This window comes from Heteronotia binoei, chromosome 11, assembly GCF_032191835.1.
Source record: "Heteronotia binoei isolate CCM8104 ecotype False Entrance Well chromosome 11, APGP_CSIRO_Hbin_v1, whole genome shotgun sequence".
Taxonomy (NCBI): Eukaryota; Metazoa; Chordata; class Lepidosauria; order Squamata; family Gekkonidae; genus Heteronotia; species Heteronotia binoei.
This window is the reverse complement of record NC_083233.1, coordinates 27,584,597-27,603,689: the sequence shown is the minus strand read 5'-3', so window position 1 is coordinate 27,603,689 and position 19,093 is coordinate 27,584,597. Positions and strand designations below refer to the sequence as shown.

Sequence of the window (19,093 nt, the reverse complement as noted above, 5' to 3'; positions counted from 1 at the left end):
TAGCTTTTACATTTGATTTATAGCCTTAGGTCATGGCAGATGGACTTATAGAGCCTCAGTAGAACCTTTTCCTACCCCCCTCAAAATTATGTTGAACATGAGGTCTGTGCTTGCTCCTCTAAGGATATCCAGCTCTCCCTTTCTGCATTCTGTGAGTTATTCATATTCTAGTGCATGAATAATGTGTATTGCATAAAAAGAGCAACTTGAGTGGAGCTTTGGGAAGCGTGTACAGACATCTTGGAATCATAGAATCATAGTGTTGGAAGGGATCTCCAGGGTCATTAGTCCAATCCCCTGCACAATTTAGGAAATTCACACCCAGTGTTCTCATGAGTAGGCTGTTCGAGTACACGCATTCAAAAAGGAAGATGGATTCCTTGTGTGCAAGTGTTAAGAAACCACCAATTCCTAATGTCCCTTGTTAAGTAGATTAAAACATTTCATCTTATATGAAGTTCCTTGTTTATTAAAATGAAATAACTCAGTATTTTGTGTGTGTTTGCCACCAGCCCACAGTATTACAAGATAGTAGAAGAATGTGTCTCTCAGATAGTGTTGCACTGTAGTGGCATGGATCCTGATTTCAAGTGCAGGGGAAGGTTGGATGTGGACTTCACTCACCTTGTTGGTAAGTGCAATTTAGTACTACGCAGCTATGAATTAGATGTTTCTCACCAATTAAATGTTTGCAATCATGTCAGAATTAAGACATTCTAAGTTTCACTGATTTCACTGGAAAATAGCAAAGCTTATCAGTCTTATATTGAAATCGATGAACCATTGAAATGGACTTAACGGAGAAAACAACAAAGTTGTATAGTTATTTTGTACCCAGCTGTTACTGAGAGCCAGTATGGTGTAGTGGTTAGAGGGCTGGATTAGGATTTGGGAGACCTCCCCCCCCGAATTCCTCCCTCCCCCCGGATATTCACTGGGTGACATTGGGCCAATGAATCTGAGCCTAACTTAACTCAAAGGATTATTGTTAAAAGGATAAAATGAAGGACAGTACAATGGATTAGAGGCTGCTTTGTATCCTCATCAGGGAGAAAAGTTAAAGTGGGGTAAAATATCTGAATAAATAAAATATGGAAATCTCTGCTAAGATCAGCATGGTTTCGCTAGTAAATAACTGGCTTAATAGTTGATCAAAATTTGAGTTGTACATAGTGGGGGAAGAAGAATTCCTCCTTGAGCAAGTCTTTAGCGCAATAAAGAAATGTTTCTAACCCAGAAAGAATCTAGCTGGAATTCAAACTGATTGTTGTAGAAACTTAGTTAAACCTTGAAATACAGAACATTTTAAAATGTTTGCTTGGACTCAGGAAGAGTGTTTGCTTCGTATAATTTTGTATAACATATTTATTAGATATTTGCCTTTTAATGGGGATTTCAAGTTTGTTCTTAAATCCTTTTAGATTGCTGTGTGGACAAAGCAAAAGTAGAGGAAAGTGAGCAAAAAGCAACTGAATTTTCCAAAAAGGTAGGCACAGAGCTAAATCTTTGCATTGAATCTTTCTTACTTCCTGTTCAGACTTTGGTTTCTTTTTATATTCAATCACAATGAGTGTGTCTTTAATCCATAGAGGTATGCCAAAGGTCAGTATTAATACAATACGTCACGCCTGTTTGTTTACATGGAAATTCAATACCTCTAGCTTGGAGACTTTTTGTGAACTTTGAAAAAAATGTTTTTATAGTGTATGGATATTTACTCTGGAAGAAGTAAAAGTCCATCTGTTATCTCCGAGTATGTCAGAAATTGGTATTTGCAATGAATATTATGTGCTAATCATGTTCTGTGTAAGTGACAAAAATAAATGGAAAACTTCATTATGTTCTGATTTCATTTCTTCAGTATATGACTTCTTTTGAGTTTTGAAATAGTTCCCCTAGCTTTTTCAGTTTTAGCCCTCATAGGTAACTCTTCTGTGAAAGTTATAGCTGCACATCTTTTTGTGGTATTATTTTCTAGGGATCGGTATATTTGACTTTATTAGTAAGAGACAATTGAGACAGGTCTAGGTACTGAAATTGAAATGTGGATGGTAATCTGTCATTCTCCAGGAAATTTTACCACTTATAACATTCATATGTGATTCTGACAGCAGTGAGCTGCCCTCTCTGTTAATTCAGTTTTATCTTGAGTACATTGTCTACACATTTGACATAAGTTCTACTAGGTAAACGGACATGCTGATGGATTTCTTACTGTTAATAGTGCTACAGGATACAGTACATGTATTGGCTATAATCTGTCACATGTGTGCTTGTCCATTGCAACCTGCCTAAATTTATCAGATGTGATTATTAGAAATTACTGGAAATCTAGCTATCTTTACTCTTTAGAATAACTTTAACGTCACACAAGCTTCAAGACTTTGTTAATTTATCTTGGAAGTGCTCTTTTTACTGCAGGCATGCTAATATGCTAGAGGCTGTTGTTGCTGTCAGACTAGGCAACTTTGAACGGTAGTACAACATCTCTAAAGGCAACATTTCTTGTTAGAAATGGAATATTTATAGACTTTGGAAAATATTTATAGACTTGGGAGAATGCTCTGTTATTATCGTATAAGAGTCCAAAGCTCAACAAATACATTTTACCATTATAAAATATTATATACATTATACCTTTCTGCTATGGCAACATGTACTCCATTCATTGAGCTTTGGATTTTTATAGATATTTCTATAATGCTTTAATGCTGTGTGAGTGGTAGTATGGGTTTTCTTTCAAAAGTGTGGGAATAATAGGTCTGTTGTTGGGGAGAGAGAGATTGGACATAGGAGAACAATAGGTCTCTGTGGAATTATTTGGAACAGACAGAGGAAAGTATATACATAGAACATTGTTAAAATGTGTTAAGATTTTAGTGTCTATGAATTATGTTGAGTGGATTTACAGTTTAAATGTGAATTACATGGAAGTAATATTTGTAAGTATGAGTTCAAATTGAAATGCTTACTTTGTTCCTTTTTGGGGGGGAAATGCATATCTTGCCTTTCTACTTTTGTTTAAAAAAGTGCTCAAGGCATCTTTCAATAATGAGAAGAAACACATTAATCACATCAGTTTGAACTTATACACATATAAGGTATTGAAACAAGCCAATAAGAACAGGTGCAAGTATTGCATGCACAAAAACCAACTGAACAAACAAAAACTGTGTTGCACATCTTCAGCAATGAGCAGTATAAAAAAAACCAACAGTATCCATTTTTGTAACAACACATGATTTTAAAAGCACTAGGACTATCCAGCCAAATGGTAGAAATCCATACAAGCAGAATTAATTCTAGTATTGCATAATCTGACCAGAAAAATAAAGGAACTACCCATAAGTACAAAGAAAATACTTCACATTAGTAAACCTGTGAAACACGGATGTTAAAACATCTCTGAAAAATTTGTCAGTACCTGTCTTTCTACCCTCTTTCATATTTCACACATAGGCTTTGTACCTTGAAGGTACAAGATTGGATGATATTAGCATATTGATAACGACACACCCCAAATCACTTTATAATCTCCAGCAGCTTCATGTGGATATTGAACAGAATAGGAAACAGGGTAGAGTCCTGACGTTCATCATATGCTGGTAGTTGAGAGATGAAAGAGCAGTTGTCTAGAATCCCCTTCTGGAACCTCACTGCCAGAATGAAGTTAGAACTGCTGTGAAACAGTGTCAGTGCCGTACTGTCTTAGCCTGCCAACTCAGAAATATACCATGACTGATAACAATGAAAGCTGTTTAAAAAACTGGAACCCTCCCCATGGGCTCATTGGTGCGGACAGTCTGCCAGATTGAGGCAGGTGTTTCAAGTCCAAGCCAGAAGGCCATCTTTGAAAGTAATCTAGATATGTTGTTTCATCCTTAAAATACCTAAAGTGCCACAACATTCTCAAATCACTTTTGTTTCAAAGGCTAATAGTCCTACAAGTCCTTTATCCTCCCTGGCTTTCCAGGCTATGAGCAACCCAGAGGCTGAGATGTCAGCACATGTCATAATGGACTTGTGAAGTACCCAAGCACCTGTTTTTGTCCTTCCTGAGGACTGCCACCAGTCAGATTCTTGTGCATGCCCTCAAACACCTCCAGTGGTCTGTTTAACTGGAAGTACAGTTTTCATTGCATATGCATCATGAATGAAGTAACTATTCTCTCACCTCCCAGCCCCAATCTAGCCTGGCTATGTGTTTGGTATTTTTGCATGGAGTTTTAGCAACTGTCTGTGATCTTTACAAGAGAAAAGTTCTTTATTGCTAAATATACCCTCCTACAGACTAATAACACAGTGCATAGGCATTTGTATAGACCAAGCAAAAAAGGTGATATCAAGAACAGCAAAATAAAAGGGGGAAAAAAATCTGTCTGTTACACTGAATTACTAAGCTACTTTGCCATTCCTTTGTGAGAAAAGGATGCAAGCCAGTGGGAACAATAAGCAAAAGCATGATGATGATGATACTGGATTTATATCCTGCCCTATACTCTGAATCTCAGAGCGGCTCACAATCTCCTTTACCTTCCTCCCCCACAACAGACACCCTGTGAGGTGGGTGGGGCTGAGAGGGCTCTCACAGCAGCTGCTCTTTCAAGGACAACCTCTGCCAGAGCTATGGCTGACCCAAGGCCATTCCAGCAGCTGCAAGTGGAGCAGTGGGGAATCAAACCCAGTTCTCCCAGATAAGAGGCCACACACTTAACCACTACGCCTAACTTTCGTAAACTTGTGTAGATTTGTACACTTCTGTTCCTCTGTACTTATCCTGTTTACCCTAAGTGAGCTGAACATAAAACTCTTTCCACTCCACTAGAGGAGAATTCTGTGTGACCATTCTGGTACTGGGGACTTCAAGATGGGGTAGTAAAAATGTTACCCCTTCATGCCAAGGCTGCCTTTGATTATTCATGCTATGTCATGCACTATTAGATTATCAGACTTCAAGATGGGGTATTAAAAACAATTTGGTTTATCTCTTTCTACTGGTTTGGCAAAAGGTCCAAGCTGTTCTCTCCATCTTTCACCATAAATGGGGGTACTTATTTCCATAAGGATTTTGTTGAATGGTTCCCCTATGAAGGCATAATTCCTTCAAAAGTGATGGCACCTTGGTAAATAGGCATGGGCATAATTTAGGGCATCTCATATTCCCCTAGCACAACATACTCAACATCTAAGTATACAGAGATACCTTTTTTATAGATGCATCCTTTAGGGTCATAGGAGAAGATTTTTCTGTTACAGAAACTTTCATAACAAAGGAGGTCCATGGCATTAGTCTTCTGGTAGCAGGTTCAACTAACCAACATGGGCAAGAGTCAATTAAATAGGTTGTGAGCCTCACACATCTAAATATTCAGTTCTCATTCTCTAGTTGAACCAAATTAAAATACGAACCTGACAAGCAGAAGACAGAAGAACATACACTACATCTACATGAAATGTTGTTAGCCGCCCTGAGCTGCCTAGGCGGGGAGGGCGGGATAGAAATAAATTTTTATTATTATTATTATTATTATTATTATTATTATTATTATTATTATTATTATTATTATTATTATTATTATTATTATTATTATTATTATTATTATCTGTGACTGAAAATTCCAGTATATGGACAGCAAAAGATTATATTTGTGTATATATAAATAGGATATAGTTATACATAATTTTCACCACTTTTTAAGGATGCATACAAAGTTCCAAACCTTGTAGAGGGCTCCGTACCAATTCTTTGCCTTCAGAGTTGCACTTTTGTACGGGATTACAGCACAGACAAGCATAAAGTTTTCTGTGCTTATTAGGCTTTTTAACTGGAAACTCTTTTTTAAGTGTATAGTCTTCTGTGCTGTGTCCCAAATGTTTCAGAGGTAAGTGTGAGCAAATAAATTCTGTAAAATTTTAAAATGTAGAATGTCCATTTTCATCTATGGAAAAGGTCCTTAAAATACTGTAAATTTGAGGGGGGAAAGTTTTCTACACCTGTAAGTTTACAGAAATGTGACAGTAGCCGATTCTTTGTGGGTACTGTTGTAAATGTTCATAGCCCAGGAAAAATGGAAGAAAAAACATTATTTTACTAGTCTAGGAAGTATAACAGGCTTCTATTACTTTATTCAATCACTATATCACCCCTGTGAAAGTTGGTATACAGTTTAGACAAAGATGGATGAATGTTTCTATGTTGGCAATCATTGCAGTTTGATGAAGAGTTCACAGCTCGACAGGAGGCCCAAACTGAGCTTCAGAAACGAGAAGAGAGAATTAAAGAGCTTGAAACTGAAATCCAGCAGCTACGAAGCCAGGTAGTGTAACAAAATGGACTTTATACCCTATCAAAATCAGTTCTGTTTGTTTGTTTGGTGTGGTTGAGTGGCTGGTGTGGATTAAGGAATTCTGTAGGAATGAAAAGGGAAAGTGCCAACCTTGTGCAAAGGATGTATGGCAGGAGAAATACTATTTCAGAGTTTCAAGCGAGGTATGTTGCTTCTCTCACATATGTTTGCCATTGCACAGCATGTTAAAGGCTGACCACTGCCACCTTTTAATGCCTAGTATACATCAGGATTGGCAAAAACTACATTTGCATTAAAAACAAAAGCAAAACACAGCCCAAGCTATAAAGTAAAGAGCACAGAAGTTTGTTGTGCACATGGATCTTGTTCTGTAAGAACTGTTATTTCAATAGATGTAGATTTTTTGGTAGTAAATTCCTGATTACTTGTACAAAGAGCAGATTCTTGAACACTTGGTCATCTGTCCCATCCTTGTGAATGGATAGGGGCAAGGTGTGTGGGGAAGGCATGCTCTTCAGAGCTGCTGAAGGCCTCTGATTCAAAGTGATCGATGGAAAGGGAAAATTTCATGCAGATATGTTTATTTGATTGGAAATACCTTTTTTTTTTGTTTATGCTGCTTTCCAGTCTCTTGGCACATTGTATTACCACATCTGTGATAGTAAAATGCCAAAACTGATGATTTGGGTGACATTGCATCCAAATAAAACTGAAGTGTAAAAACATCCTTCACACAAGGTTGGCACTTTCCCTTTTCATTGCAACAAAATTCATTAGTCTCCACCAGCCACCATATTCTGTAACCAGCTGTCAACACTATATATGCATTCAGTTTTGAAAATATTCATGCTTGTCCTTTTAATGTCCATTTTAGATTGCTTGTCTTTTAAAGGGGCGTTGCTTAAAAGAATATTGTATTAATGATAAATTAACAGTTTTCATTGGTTCAGTGTCTCTAAGAAGCTGTTAAGACTCCCTTAACATTTCAGTGGTCCTGGATTATCTTAATGGCACCATTAGCTAGCATTTGTTTGGTGCCAATAAAATGTTACATACCATACAGGATTTAGGAGAGGTGCTGTCACCTGGTTGTAAAAGTTGGGGTGGAGTGTTGTTGGTGGAGTTAGTTATAAGAGATGGGCACAAACTGGCTCATGAGCCAAAATTTGGGCTGAACATGGGCCGGTTTGGAGCTTGGGAACTGAGGTTCAGGGAACTTCACATTCCCTGAATATTTACTGGAATTTCGCCTAGTTCAGTTTGGCCAGTTTGGTTAAGCTGTTTGGTGCCAGCCGTGCCACTCAGATGTTAGGTTTTCTTCCACCCCTTTAAAGGGAAGGGGGAGCTGTTTTCTTCCAGCTGCAGTGAGCTGTGGTCAAGAGAAAGGAAGTCCTTTCCCAGACGATCCCCCCTTTCTCCTGGCTGCAACAAGCTGCGGCCAGGAGAAAGGTGGAAGGGAAGTCCCTTCCAGGGCAATCCCTGACCCTTTGCCATAGCCAGGCGAAAGGGGCCACCAAACTTGCTGGGCTGATTCAGTTCAGGTGGGGCCCATTTGGTTTGTTGTTTGGTTTGGGGCTACCCTGAACTGAACCACCTCTTTTTGGTTTCATGCCCATCCCTATTAGTTATAAAAACAGTGAACGAGCAAGCGAGAGAGAGAGTCTTTACAGACTAATTTATTGTGGAATAAGTTTTTATAGACTAGATCCCATTCATCTGATGGGCTGCAGCCATGAAAGCTTATGCCATAATAAATCTGCCATTTTAAAAGATGCTGCTCTATAAACTGGCTGTGGTTCTCTGTTAAGAAGAAGAAGAACTGCAGAATGAACTCATTTTTTGCATTATTAAAATGTACCTAAAAGTGAAAACTTAAATGTTTAGCCATTGGTTAGGCTGCAAAGGCAAGCTCTTTTGGTTCTGGAATTATACCTTTTAGTATAAGAAACGCATGCTGGTACTTTGCCCGGGGCTCTGAAAGTCCTTGTCTGGTTCTCCTGAAAGCATATATCCAGGGTGGTATGTATCCAGGTTCTCCTGAAAACATATATCAAAGGTGGTAGTGGTCAGCCTTTAGCAAAAGTACACCCCTGAAGTGTCTATGAAGAGAATTGACTGGGCAAAGGTATAAAAAGGCTAACTTGCTTAACATAAGAGACATATAGAATAAGTGTCATGCTTGAGAGCCACAAGACATGAACATCAGATGTTTGAGAGCTGCAAGACAGACAGAGGGGAAGGAAGGGATGGATGGAGGGAGGGAGGGAGGGAGAGGTAAGAAAGTGACTTTGACTTTAAATGCATTCTCCAAGCTGCCAGCTGGCTTGGCTTGAAGAAGTGATTTAAAGTGAGAAATGCCTTCTCCAAGATGGCTAATGGGGCAGTGGGGTCTTCGAGAGCGACACAATGTGTGTGAAAGAGCCACATGTGGCTCCCGAACCACAGTTTGGTCACCCCTGTCGTATATAGATACAGATAATGAACTTCTAGTGTTATCTTGCCAGTAAAAGTGAGCCTTATTAAGAAACAGAGCCCAGACTTTATCCTAATTTTCTAGCCTGTACAGTTAACATCATTTAGAAGATGGATTTTGTGCAGTAGTGAATAGTTAAATATGGCAACCTTATGATGATAATTTGGTTTCAGCCAATTGGGTTCCTTTTTAACAGTTCTATGAATATCACATAGATAAAAATATCTTAAACCCCTGGAATGTATTTTGTTAATGGACCCTTTTTTCTTGTTTTCAAATGTCACTTCATTAATTTCTTTGATCTATTTTAATGTGAAGAAATTCATACAGAAGTTACATATGGCACTAGCCGTTTTTCACTGTAATGCAGTGCCAAAAATATAACCTATTCCTGTTAAATGACTCATACTGATTTGAAAACGGATTTTTTCCCTATGGTATAAGGCTGTATTCTCTCATTATGGATTTAATCTTGGTGAAGTCCTTCAATTATATGTAACAGAAGAACACAGTTCAATGATTTTGCTTACTTGGATGGATTGGAAGATATGTGAAATTGTAGGTTCTTAGGTCTGTCATTTAAAAGAGAATTTATCAGGGATCTCTGTTTGTATGACCAACATTTTTCTTTGCATTTTTTAAAAAAAGTATGGCTTTCCTTTGCAGGCTGCTGTATCTTCAAGTGGCCCCTCTCCTGCAGGGGTACCACCTCCACCACCACCTCCACCTCCCCTTCCAGGTGGTGTACTCCCAGTTCCACCTCCTCCACCTCCTTTGCCTGGAGGGTGTTCAGCACCTCCTCCTCCTCCACCACCGCCACTAGCTATGTTTGGAGGTCCACCACCACCACCTCCTCCCCCTTTTGGTGGCGTTCCTTTTCCTCCACCAACAGCTCCACCAGCATTGCCTTTTGGAATGAAGCAGAAGAAAAAGTACACCCCTGAAGTGTCTATGAAGAGAATTAACTGGGCAAAGGTATAAAAAGGCTAAATATGTTTTTGTCCCATTTTGAACAGAGGGGGAGTAACGATTTTGCTTTGATGGGATTGCAATGTGATTGGATCGTTTCCATAAAAGTATGCTTACAGAATAAAATATACATGTCCAATAAGCCCGCCTTCTTCCAGCACATCACAGCCAACTGTATGTGTGTTTGAGCAGTTGTGTGCGTTCATGGTCTTACTAACTTTGATTTAATCTAAGAACCCTTTTCACACATGTTTTGCCTCTCTGAAACATAAAATGCAGAAATTTTCCTCTTTGGGTATTATAAAGCACCTGTTCTTGTGAGCTTTGTATGAATACGTTTGCTGTTCTGAGCTTCACTTCACTGATTTAGGTTCCCATTTATGAATAGGTTTATTACTATTCATTCTACTCTGGTAGCTGAGCAGTAGGAAGCTCATTTTATGTGCATGATTTTATATAAGTTCAGGATAGGAATTTCATCTAATGAAAGTTTTGAAGATAATCCTTTCTGAGGTTGAGGTACATTATGGATGCATAGCATAATACAGTACACTTAACATTCTGTCAGAATTACAGTTCTGATGTATAAACACCGTTTATTATTACCTTATTGGACATGACCAGAGGAAATACATCTGAATAGATCTTCAATTTATCTACACATGGAATTATTGTACAATATAGCAACACAAATCCAGTGTACTGAACTAGATTCTGAATTGCAAACAAGGCAAAGAATAGTAATGAGAATCTTTTGGAACAAGCTTTCTCCCAGTGTAGTATATTTTGGTGGGAGAAAGGAATTAATTTAAATATATACTTTGTTCCCCTTTCCCTCTGTCATTAAAAGGGAAAATAGGAAGCATTTGCTTTGACATTATGTTCTTGATGTGAAAATTCCCTGAACGTAATTAGGGAATGCTGATTTAATAACCCCTATGTCGTTAACTTACCGAAATCCATAGACTGCCTGTCACTGAATGTCCAAGTGGGTAGCTCTTAATATAAAGTGAGGTACTTAAGATGTTATCAGCTTCCATTTTCGTTTCAGATTGAGCCATCGGATATATCAGAAAACTGTTTTTGGCTGAAAGCTAAAGAAGGAAAATTTGAAAATCCAGATCTGTTTGCAAAACTGGCACTTACTTTCCCTACTCAGATGAAGGGTAATTATTTGTTTTTTGACTGACATGACTAATGGATGTGTGAGTTGTTTATGCTATGTCTCTATTACATTGTTTTTTCTCTCTCAATATTTTCAATCCAGATCTATTGGACCTGGAAAAATTTGGGATTCTCAAAAAAACTCAAATCCCAATAGCAGTAAAGTATTTGAATCTGGGATTTTTTTGGGTTCTCCCTGCAAGCTCAATTAGGGCTCTCCTGGGCAGCCTGATTTGAACCAGACTGCCCAATAGAGGCCAACAAGGAACTGATCCTGTGGGGAGAACTCTCCCTGCAGATTGGGCTGGAGTTTTGCTGGGCAATCCAGTTTAAACTGAACTGCCCAACAAAGCCCACCAAGCAGGACTCTCCCTATAGGCTGAGCTGGGACTCTGCTAGGCAGCCTGGATTAAACCAGATTGCCCAGCAGAGCCCTCCCCTCTCCAAGCAACTAAATCCTGTGGGGAGATCTCTGCAGGCTGGGCTGGGGCTCTGTTGGGCAGCCCGGTTTAAACCACACTGCCCAAAGGAGCTCACAAAGCAACTCTCCCCTCAGGCTCCACTGGGGCCCTCTTCAGCAGTTCAGTTGAACAGTCCAAAAGAGCCCCAGCTGAGCTGGCAGGGAGTGCCCCCCCCCTCGGATGTTTTGTGGGCTTTCTTCTACAATCCCTTTAAAAACAGTCTGCTCCAGTCCTCAGCTGTTGTTCAGGTTTGCTGGTAATTCCCAGATATATCCACGATTTGGGGAGGGGTGGGGGACTTTTTCTGTTTCTCCTGATAAGTCCTGGATACACTTGGGCTACTGAAATATATACTCCAAAAATACTGATAAGATGTTTTTTGGGTATATTTTTGGTTTGGGTAGACCGAAATGTACACCCAGTCACCATCAGTGTATGTAATACTTTAAAGAGAAGTTTTCTGCCTTAAGTAGCTTGCAAGGTAACCTTTGACAGAGGGGAGAACAGCAGAGGGAAGAGAGGAAGACAGGCAAGGGTGATAGAAGAAATGTATGCAAGTTCAGTTATAGGTACTCAGGAGTAGTTTCAGTCAGTGCCTTGGACTGAGGGGTGAAGCCAAAGGCCTCATAGACAAACTGGATTCTCAGGGGGCATTTGAAGAAAAAGGAAGAAAAAATGTCATCATACAACCATTGCATTTTTGGTTTGGGTAGACCGAAATGTACACCCAGTCACCATCAGTGTATGTAATACTTTAAAGAGACGTTTTCTGCCTTAAGTAGCTTGCAAGGTAACCTTTGACAGAGGGGAGAACAGCAGAGGGAAGAGAGGAAGACAGGCAAGGGTGATAGAAGAAATGTATGCAAGTTCAGTTATAGGTACTCAGGAGTAGTTTCAGTCAGTGCCTTGGACTGAGGGGTGAAGCCAAAGGCCTCATAGACAAACTGGATTCTCAGGGGGCATTTGAAGAAAAAAGAAGAAAAAATGTCATCATACAACCATTGCAAAAGGGAATCCTAGAGGAAAGGCAATGGGTGTGTTCACATTACACTAAATAATGTGTCTTGCAACTGGATTTTTGCTATTCTTACCCAGTAAAAATCCAGTTGCAAAATGCATTATTTAGTGTTGCTTTAGCAGCATAGTCCTTCCAGAGGCTAAAATGGTAGAGACAGAACAGCACAGTTTGCATTGGAGAGAATGGAAAGATTGTGGGGGAGGGGTCTAGTTTTGAAGGAAAGGAGCAAATGTTACATCTTATACCGAAATACGGTATGATCAGCAGTCTAGAATATTATGTACAGTTTCCCTAGAGCTATATGTTTTGGAATAATTCCTTCAGGACAGTTTATTTTGTGCAATTCTAGTGAGTTTAAAACTGGAGCAACTCTATGTAGAATTGAACTGTAAGTGTTTTCATTTTAGTTTAAAATTGGGTTTCCCAGATAGTAAACAGATATTAGAAATAGGTTTTAATAGCTTTACTAAGTGCCATCTGATACAGACTACAACACTTTCAAATTTGCTTATTCTAGCCTTTGGACACAAGGCAATTTTGTGTGTGTGTGTAATAATTGCAATCCTGGAATATACCAGACATGAATTTCCTCTACTTTGCTAAGGCAAATAACTATCAAGTGTTGTTAGGTCTGCCACAACATTGTCTTTTCAGTCAAATTCCTATGTAACAGGAATTTATCAAGTTCTAATGTAGACCTAGGTTTTTGTTCAGTCTGCCTTCTTTTCAGTGTTTCTGGTTCTCTTCTTTCTCTTCCATCCTCTTATGTTATGTATGTTATGTTATGTATAAAATATCCCATTGCAAGTAGAGACCTCACTTAATCCATGTTTGTTGGCTGAGTTATGAAGGAAAAACTGATGACCATAAATTAGAGGAAACCCAGAACAAATTAATTCAGCTAGACAATAAGGAATTATGAAGATTTAAGCAGTGGCAGGTCTAATAAGCTGATGGCAACAGCAAAAACTAACTTGATAAAATGGCAGTGAGGGGTAAAGAAAAAAACCCTGTAACAGTAAAAAGTGCTGTGTACTGTGTACAGTTATTAGTGGTAGAATGTTAATTGTGGCAGATGTACTGCAGATGTCTGGCAAAGTTCAAGCCGTGACACAGCATTGCTAGGGAACTTGCATGGATTTCCCTTGGTGTTTACAGCTGCCTTTAGTACTATTATAACCTTGTTTTAACTGTTCTTAATTGGGGTATGTTGCTAGTACAGCATTATTTACTGACTGTTAAATGTTAGAGGATTAAGTATAGGGAAATGAGAAGTGTAAAATGTTTATAAAAACAGGAACCTGCTTATCTGCAGGCTTAATTTTTGTTGTTGTTGTTTACATGACAGTGATTATTACTGGAGGGTTAAAGATTATGACTGTTCATATTCCTGTAATATTTCCAGTGGAATGTCACGTTCTGTTCAATAAACAGAAGTAAACAGGAGGTTTACTGGCATTTTGAAGACTATCAAGTTCTATTCTAACATTTTTTGTGGACTAGAGCCCACATCGTTAGAGGCATGAAGTGCATACGCACACATATCTATATCTTTGTCTATCTGAATTTATGATGAAGAACAATGTAAAGTGTAGGATCAAAGCCATGATAGAGTTAGGTGTAGGATCAAAGCCATGATGGAGTTAGATTTAGGAAATTGAGATATGAATATGCTCAGGCCCCTTCTAATCGCTTTCCCATCCCAAGGGATGATGACGATGATGATGGCGATGATAATAATGATAGAATGGCAGTGTGTGTAGTATAGCCAGGCGATCCTAAGATTGTCTGGCAGACAGAAGTTCTAGATCTTTTAGTGTTATGCACCACTAGGTAGAAAACTAGACTTGTTCCAAAGATGGTTTGCCATGTCCTTTCTCCATGTCACACCACTGGTATTTCTTGGAGATTGCCCATCCAAGGAAGAGCTGCCCTGCTTAGCTTACAAAATCTGACCAGATTGGACTAGTCTGGGCTATCCATGTCAGGGCCCCAAGGAATGATGATGTGCAGACCCTCTTTGCCCTTTTCTTCAAGCTTGATGTTGTACAATGTCAGATCAATTATGATTAAGACTGCTTCTCTTGAAGAATTTATTACAAAGGGCAATTTCAGTCTGCATGCTTGATTGAGATCTGAGTGGATGAGGATGAAATGGTGCCTCTTGCTCTGCTGACTCTCCCAGGATACTCATTCCTTCATCAGCTGCAAGCAGGAAGGTGGGGTTGGCGGATTGGGGTGGCAGTTCTTTGAGATTTTTTTCCCCTTCAAACTGCTTCCTGCACCGAACATCACCAGCACTGAATGTGTAAGCCTGTCATGAGGTGCCAGGGAGAGGGTGCGTGTCTTGCTGGTTTACCGTCCGTCTAGCTTGCCAGCTGACTCCTTGCTGAAGATGGCCGAAATGGTGGCAGAGTGGGCCTTATGTTTCCCCAAATTGATAGTTTTGGGCAGGGGTGGTTTTGTAGAAAAATAGGTGGTGGGCTCATCCAGGGATTGTTATGCAGCTGCACATACTATTCAATCGACAAGGAGGTGGAACTCAGAAGGAGGAGGTGGAAGGTTCAGGAGCTGTGCTCCTGTGAGCTCCCACTGAATCTGAAGCCTGAAGAGAGATTGTCATCGCAGGCCCTAACCTGTGGAATTCCACAGGAGTTGATTCTCTCCCCAGTGTTATTTAACATACACGCTCTGGTGGAGAGGGGTTCCATCAATATGTAGATGACATGCAGCTCTACCTCTTATTTAAGGAGCGACGGGTATCCAGAATTCCAATCTTGGCCTCCTTCTTGAATGCAGTGGTAGAATGCCTAGGTGAGAGTTTGTTGAAGCTAAATCCAGGGCATGCAAGGCTGCTCTTTTCCAAGTGGCCTTTGGGTGATTGTGATCCACCAGGCAGCTGATGTACCCTGCTTGAAAGTGGGTAGATTTTATGTATTAAGAATTAATATTAAGGATTGTTTTGCTTTTATTGGTGTATTTTAAATGCTGTTAGCCACCCTGAGTCCCATTCAGGGGAGAAGGAGTGGCATGTAAATTTGAAAAAAAAAATAAATGACACACAGAGAGGACAAGGTGAGATGTTATTAAACATGATTCAGTTGTAATGAAGAAAAGCAAACAGCCTTCACAAAGCAATAATTGGTAATGTACCTGTGTTTCTTGGCTTGCGGATGTAACTGACTGCATCGCCAAGAGTTATGGATGTCTTAAAGGAAATCAGTACTGTCACCATACCAGGCAGAGCTTTATGTTGACTTATTTGAAGGTGCTGCTCTATGAATGTAGAGGCACATTTATAGCCTGGTGAACAGGAGGGAGAAAAGGAACTAAATTATGTCAAAATACTCGCCTTTCACCCCTAAGGCAGTCAGCGTGTTTGAGAACTAGATCTAGCTTCCATGGCCTCAGTTATTTTGAAGGTGCATGTGTAGTTTCGTGAGGCTGAGATGATGATTGATAGGCACCATTAGCTGAAACATTGCCTCTTGGAAAGTTTGAAATCTAGTTGAAGCAAATGCTCCTGAACATTTTTTTGTTTTGTTTTGTTACATACAATAGGACAGAAATCCTGCTCCCCCCCTACCCTCAAGGGGGAATGTAAACTTCCCCAGTTTTTTTTTTTATGAAACTCTACTGAATGCAGCATCCAAATGAATGCTGTATTATCAAGACAATGTTGTAGGGCAAATGCATTAAATTTTCTGTTGCTTGTTCTGAACTCTGTAGTTGGATGAAGAGGAGGAATAGGAGTTTAAAGGTGAATGACATACTTTTTATGATTAGTTAATTAATTTCCTTAACTTTTTTTTGTTGTTAAAAATCAATACAGTATATGCATGAGAGAAATGTATTAGTGTGAAACATACTGTTTAGTCATATGATTGAGGTACATGTTTGAGTTCTCTTTAGTCTTTATCATGATCAGTCTTAGGTTTGCTGAACTGCCTGCTACATGCATGAAATGGGTGCACATGTTGAGATTCAGGTCCAGTGGAAAGTTGAACAAGTAACTGGCCTTTTTTTTTAATGCAGCTGTCCCTGTGAGGACACAGTTTTTGTGGTGGTTTATTCTGCTGTTGATTTATATTTAAGAATTGTCTGATGCTAGTGGTTATGAATGTACATGCAAAATAATAAGAAACAAGTAACTTCTGTTCTCTGTACCCTTTTACTCTTTCCCATACTAGATAACATTTTAGCCAAACATTTGATTGTTCTACATGATGATTGCCAAATAAATGCCTTCTGAACTATGAATGCTCAGGGGTTACTCACGTTGTTCAGTTTTATGGAGAACTGAATTCAAAATACTCTCAAATGATAGAGGTACTTAGTAGTGATCATTAATATTAACTTTTCTGGTTGATCAGTTTAAAAAGGGCTATTTTAGGTCTGCCCAAGGTCTTTGTTATCTTTCAGCAGCATTTCTGTTTTATTTGTACAACAGACTCCTTCCATTCCATACATGGCTATAAAATTCCTGTAGTCTTTAGCACAGAAAGGATATGTTTGGTGCAAAGCTATATAGTCAGTCATCATATAATGTCATTGCATAAAGCTTAACAATTTCTTGAATATGCTTGGGTTCTTTAATGTAACTTAAATCTGGCACATGTCATCAGACTCAGGAATTTTCTGTTTTGACAATTTTATTATTTAACCTGATATCATTAAAGCTTGTTCTACTCCTCCACAAGAATTGACTTCTTAATTGTCACCTTTAGTATATACATATTTTGTGGAGTTCATTGTCACTCTTGGATCAGTCAAAATGTGTGAGTAAGGCTGGAGTTTGAATGACAGTAGTTGTTATATCTCGGAAACGACTGGTGCTTGCACAGGGGACTACCTTTACCTTTAGTTGTTATATCTGCAGCTTCCTTGATGCATTGGAAGATACTTTATGACCCCGACATGCTCTATATTACCTGGTGGGAAAGCAAGAGTATCACACATGGAATTGCCCTCTTAATCACGTATGACAGTGGTACTGATTAAAGTTGTGATGAGGATACTTTTTCACCTGTTCTAGTGGAAAAATTGGACTTTTATGAAACACAGAAAAATAATTTCTATTACAATTTTCTTACTTTGGAATTCATGAAATGCAGTTCAAGGCAAGGCTTTACAGAGAACATATAATAAGGTTTTCATTTAAGAAAATCTACAGAATTAGATAATGGGAATTCCCATGTATAATGCAGAAATATGCATTGTTTTCAAGGATATATTTGTTGATTAAATGTTTCTAATTTTGTCCACAAGTAACAAGCTATAATATGTATGATGACAAGAAGCAGTAAAAAAGGTCAGTATTTTAAACATGATCGGGTAATTCAGTACCTAAATATGCTGCTGCTGACTTTATGAAGTAGTTTCTCATATGGCAAAAAGTCGTATGACTTTCTGTGCCAGAATAACATAAGGTTCAGTTTCAGACCGCTGTCTTTAGTGAGAGTGAGCTGAAGAGGAGGAGGGTATAGCACCTCATATTCCAGAAAGTCAAGGATTCCTTCACATGTTAAAGGAAAAGTCCTACTGTGCCTTTGTTTCAGCACATGGTCCTGTAGGAAACACTACAACCAATTAAAGAAAGATGCCTTTCAAAAAAGTACATGGTAAGAAAACACTTGGGAGCCACCATTGATTAATCTTCCCGACGTATGTGTGCACATGTGGATGTGTGCATGCACGTGTGCACACACACACTATGCTTTATTCCAGTAATGTCTCTCCTCCACCTGTTACTGTATTTCCTGTTGAGTAATGGAGTGGGCCTGTGGCTCAGTGGTAGAGCTTCTGCTTTACATGCCATAGGTCCAAATGATAATCCCTGGAATCATCAGTTAAAAGAATCAGGTAATAGCTAATGTGAAAGACCTCTGTCTGAGACTCTTGAGGCCTGCTGGCAGTCAGAGTAGATAATTGCCGCCCCTGACAAACATCATGATTTAATGTAAGTCAGTGTCACTTAATTGTGTGTACTGGTCAGGCAGGACTTTGTCTTTTCCATAACCCATGGAATGGCATTTTAACAACCCAGTCCTGTCAAATTTAGATGCAAGGGGGGCTTTTTTAAACATATCAAGTTATTGCTTTTATATAAAAACAGGCTGTTTTAGATAGTTCTGGAGGGAAAAGGGGACCTGAATTATATCTGACCTTATTAATTTTAATTGTGTAGAATTTAATAAAAGCAACATTATGACTTTACAGGCTAAAATATTCTTTATCCTTTTTAGTAATGACCTTGTGAAATGTCACACTCTAGTATTGTGCTGTGTTGAAAGAGTTCTTGATGTGTTTAAACTCTTCTTTGAAGGTCAGTAGTTTTATTAGGCCTTTTTTTGTTAGGAACATGTTGATAGGCATTAATTATACGGCCAATTTTTAGCTGACGTTGTCACTCATCTTTTGGAAACTTGTCTAGGTATTTGGCTAAGTGCAAGATATAATTTGTATCAAAGAATGCTTTTAATGCTAACAGTTGAACTTTCAGATTAGGGTTGGGCACGAACCCACCCATGACCCTAAATTTGCAACTAAAATCACCTGCGTTGTGGTTCGTGAGCCAAGATTTGTGCAGTCTTGCCTCAGTGACCCTCCACATGGTTTTCTGAGGTTCAGGCATCTCATAGTGGGGCGTGTTGACTGTCCATGGCAGGCATGCTGGCGCTGATCAACTGCAATTGTCAAA

General features: G+C 39.0%; 1 protein-coding gene across 1 annotated transcript in view; it reads left to right on the top strand.

The window, feature by feature from the left end:
• DIAPH2 (diaphanous related formin 2) overlaps positions 1 to 19,093 on the top strand; it is a 446,439-nt gene that overhangs the window by 98,034 nt on the left and 329,312 nt on the right. Inside the window, exons 14-18 of the mRNA XM_060249401.1 lie at positions 513 to 631; positions 1,422 to 1,486; positions 6,213 to 6,317; positions 9,448 to 9,756; positions 10,802 to 10,916. Coding sequence (XP_060105384.1) covers positions 513 to 631; positions 1,422 to 1,486; positions 6,213 to 6,317; positions 9,448 to 9,756; positions 10,802 to 10,916 — 713 coding nt within the window. The remainder of the gene's footprint in view (positions 1 to 512; positions 632 to 1,421; positions 1,487 to 6,212; positions 6,318 to 9,447; positions 9,757 to 10,801; positions 10,917 to 19,093) is intronic.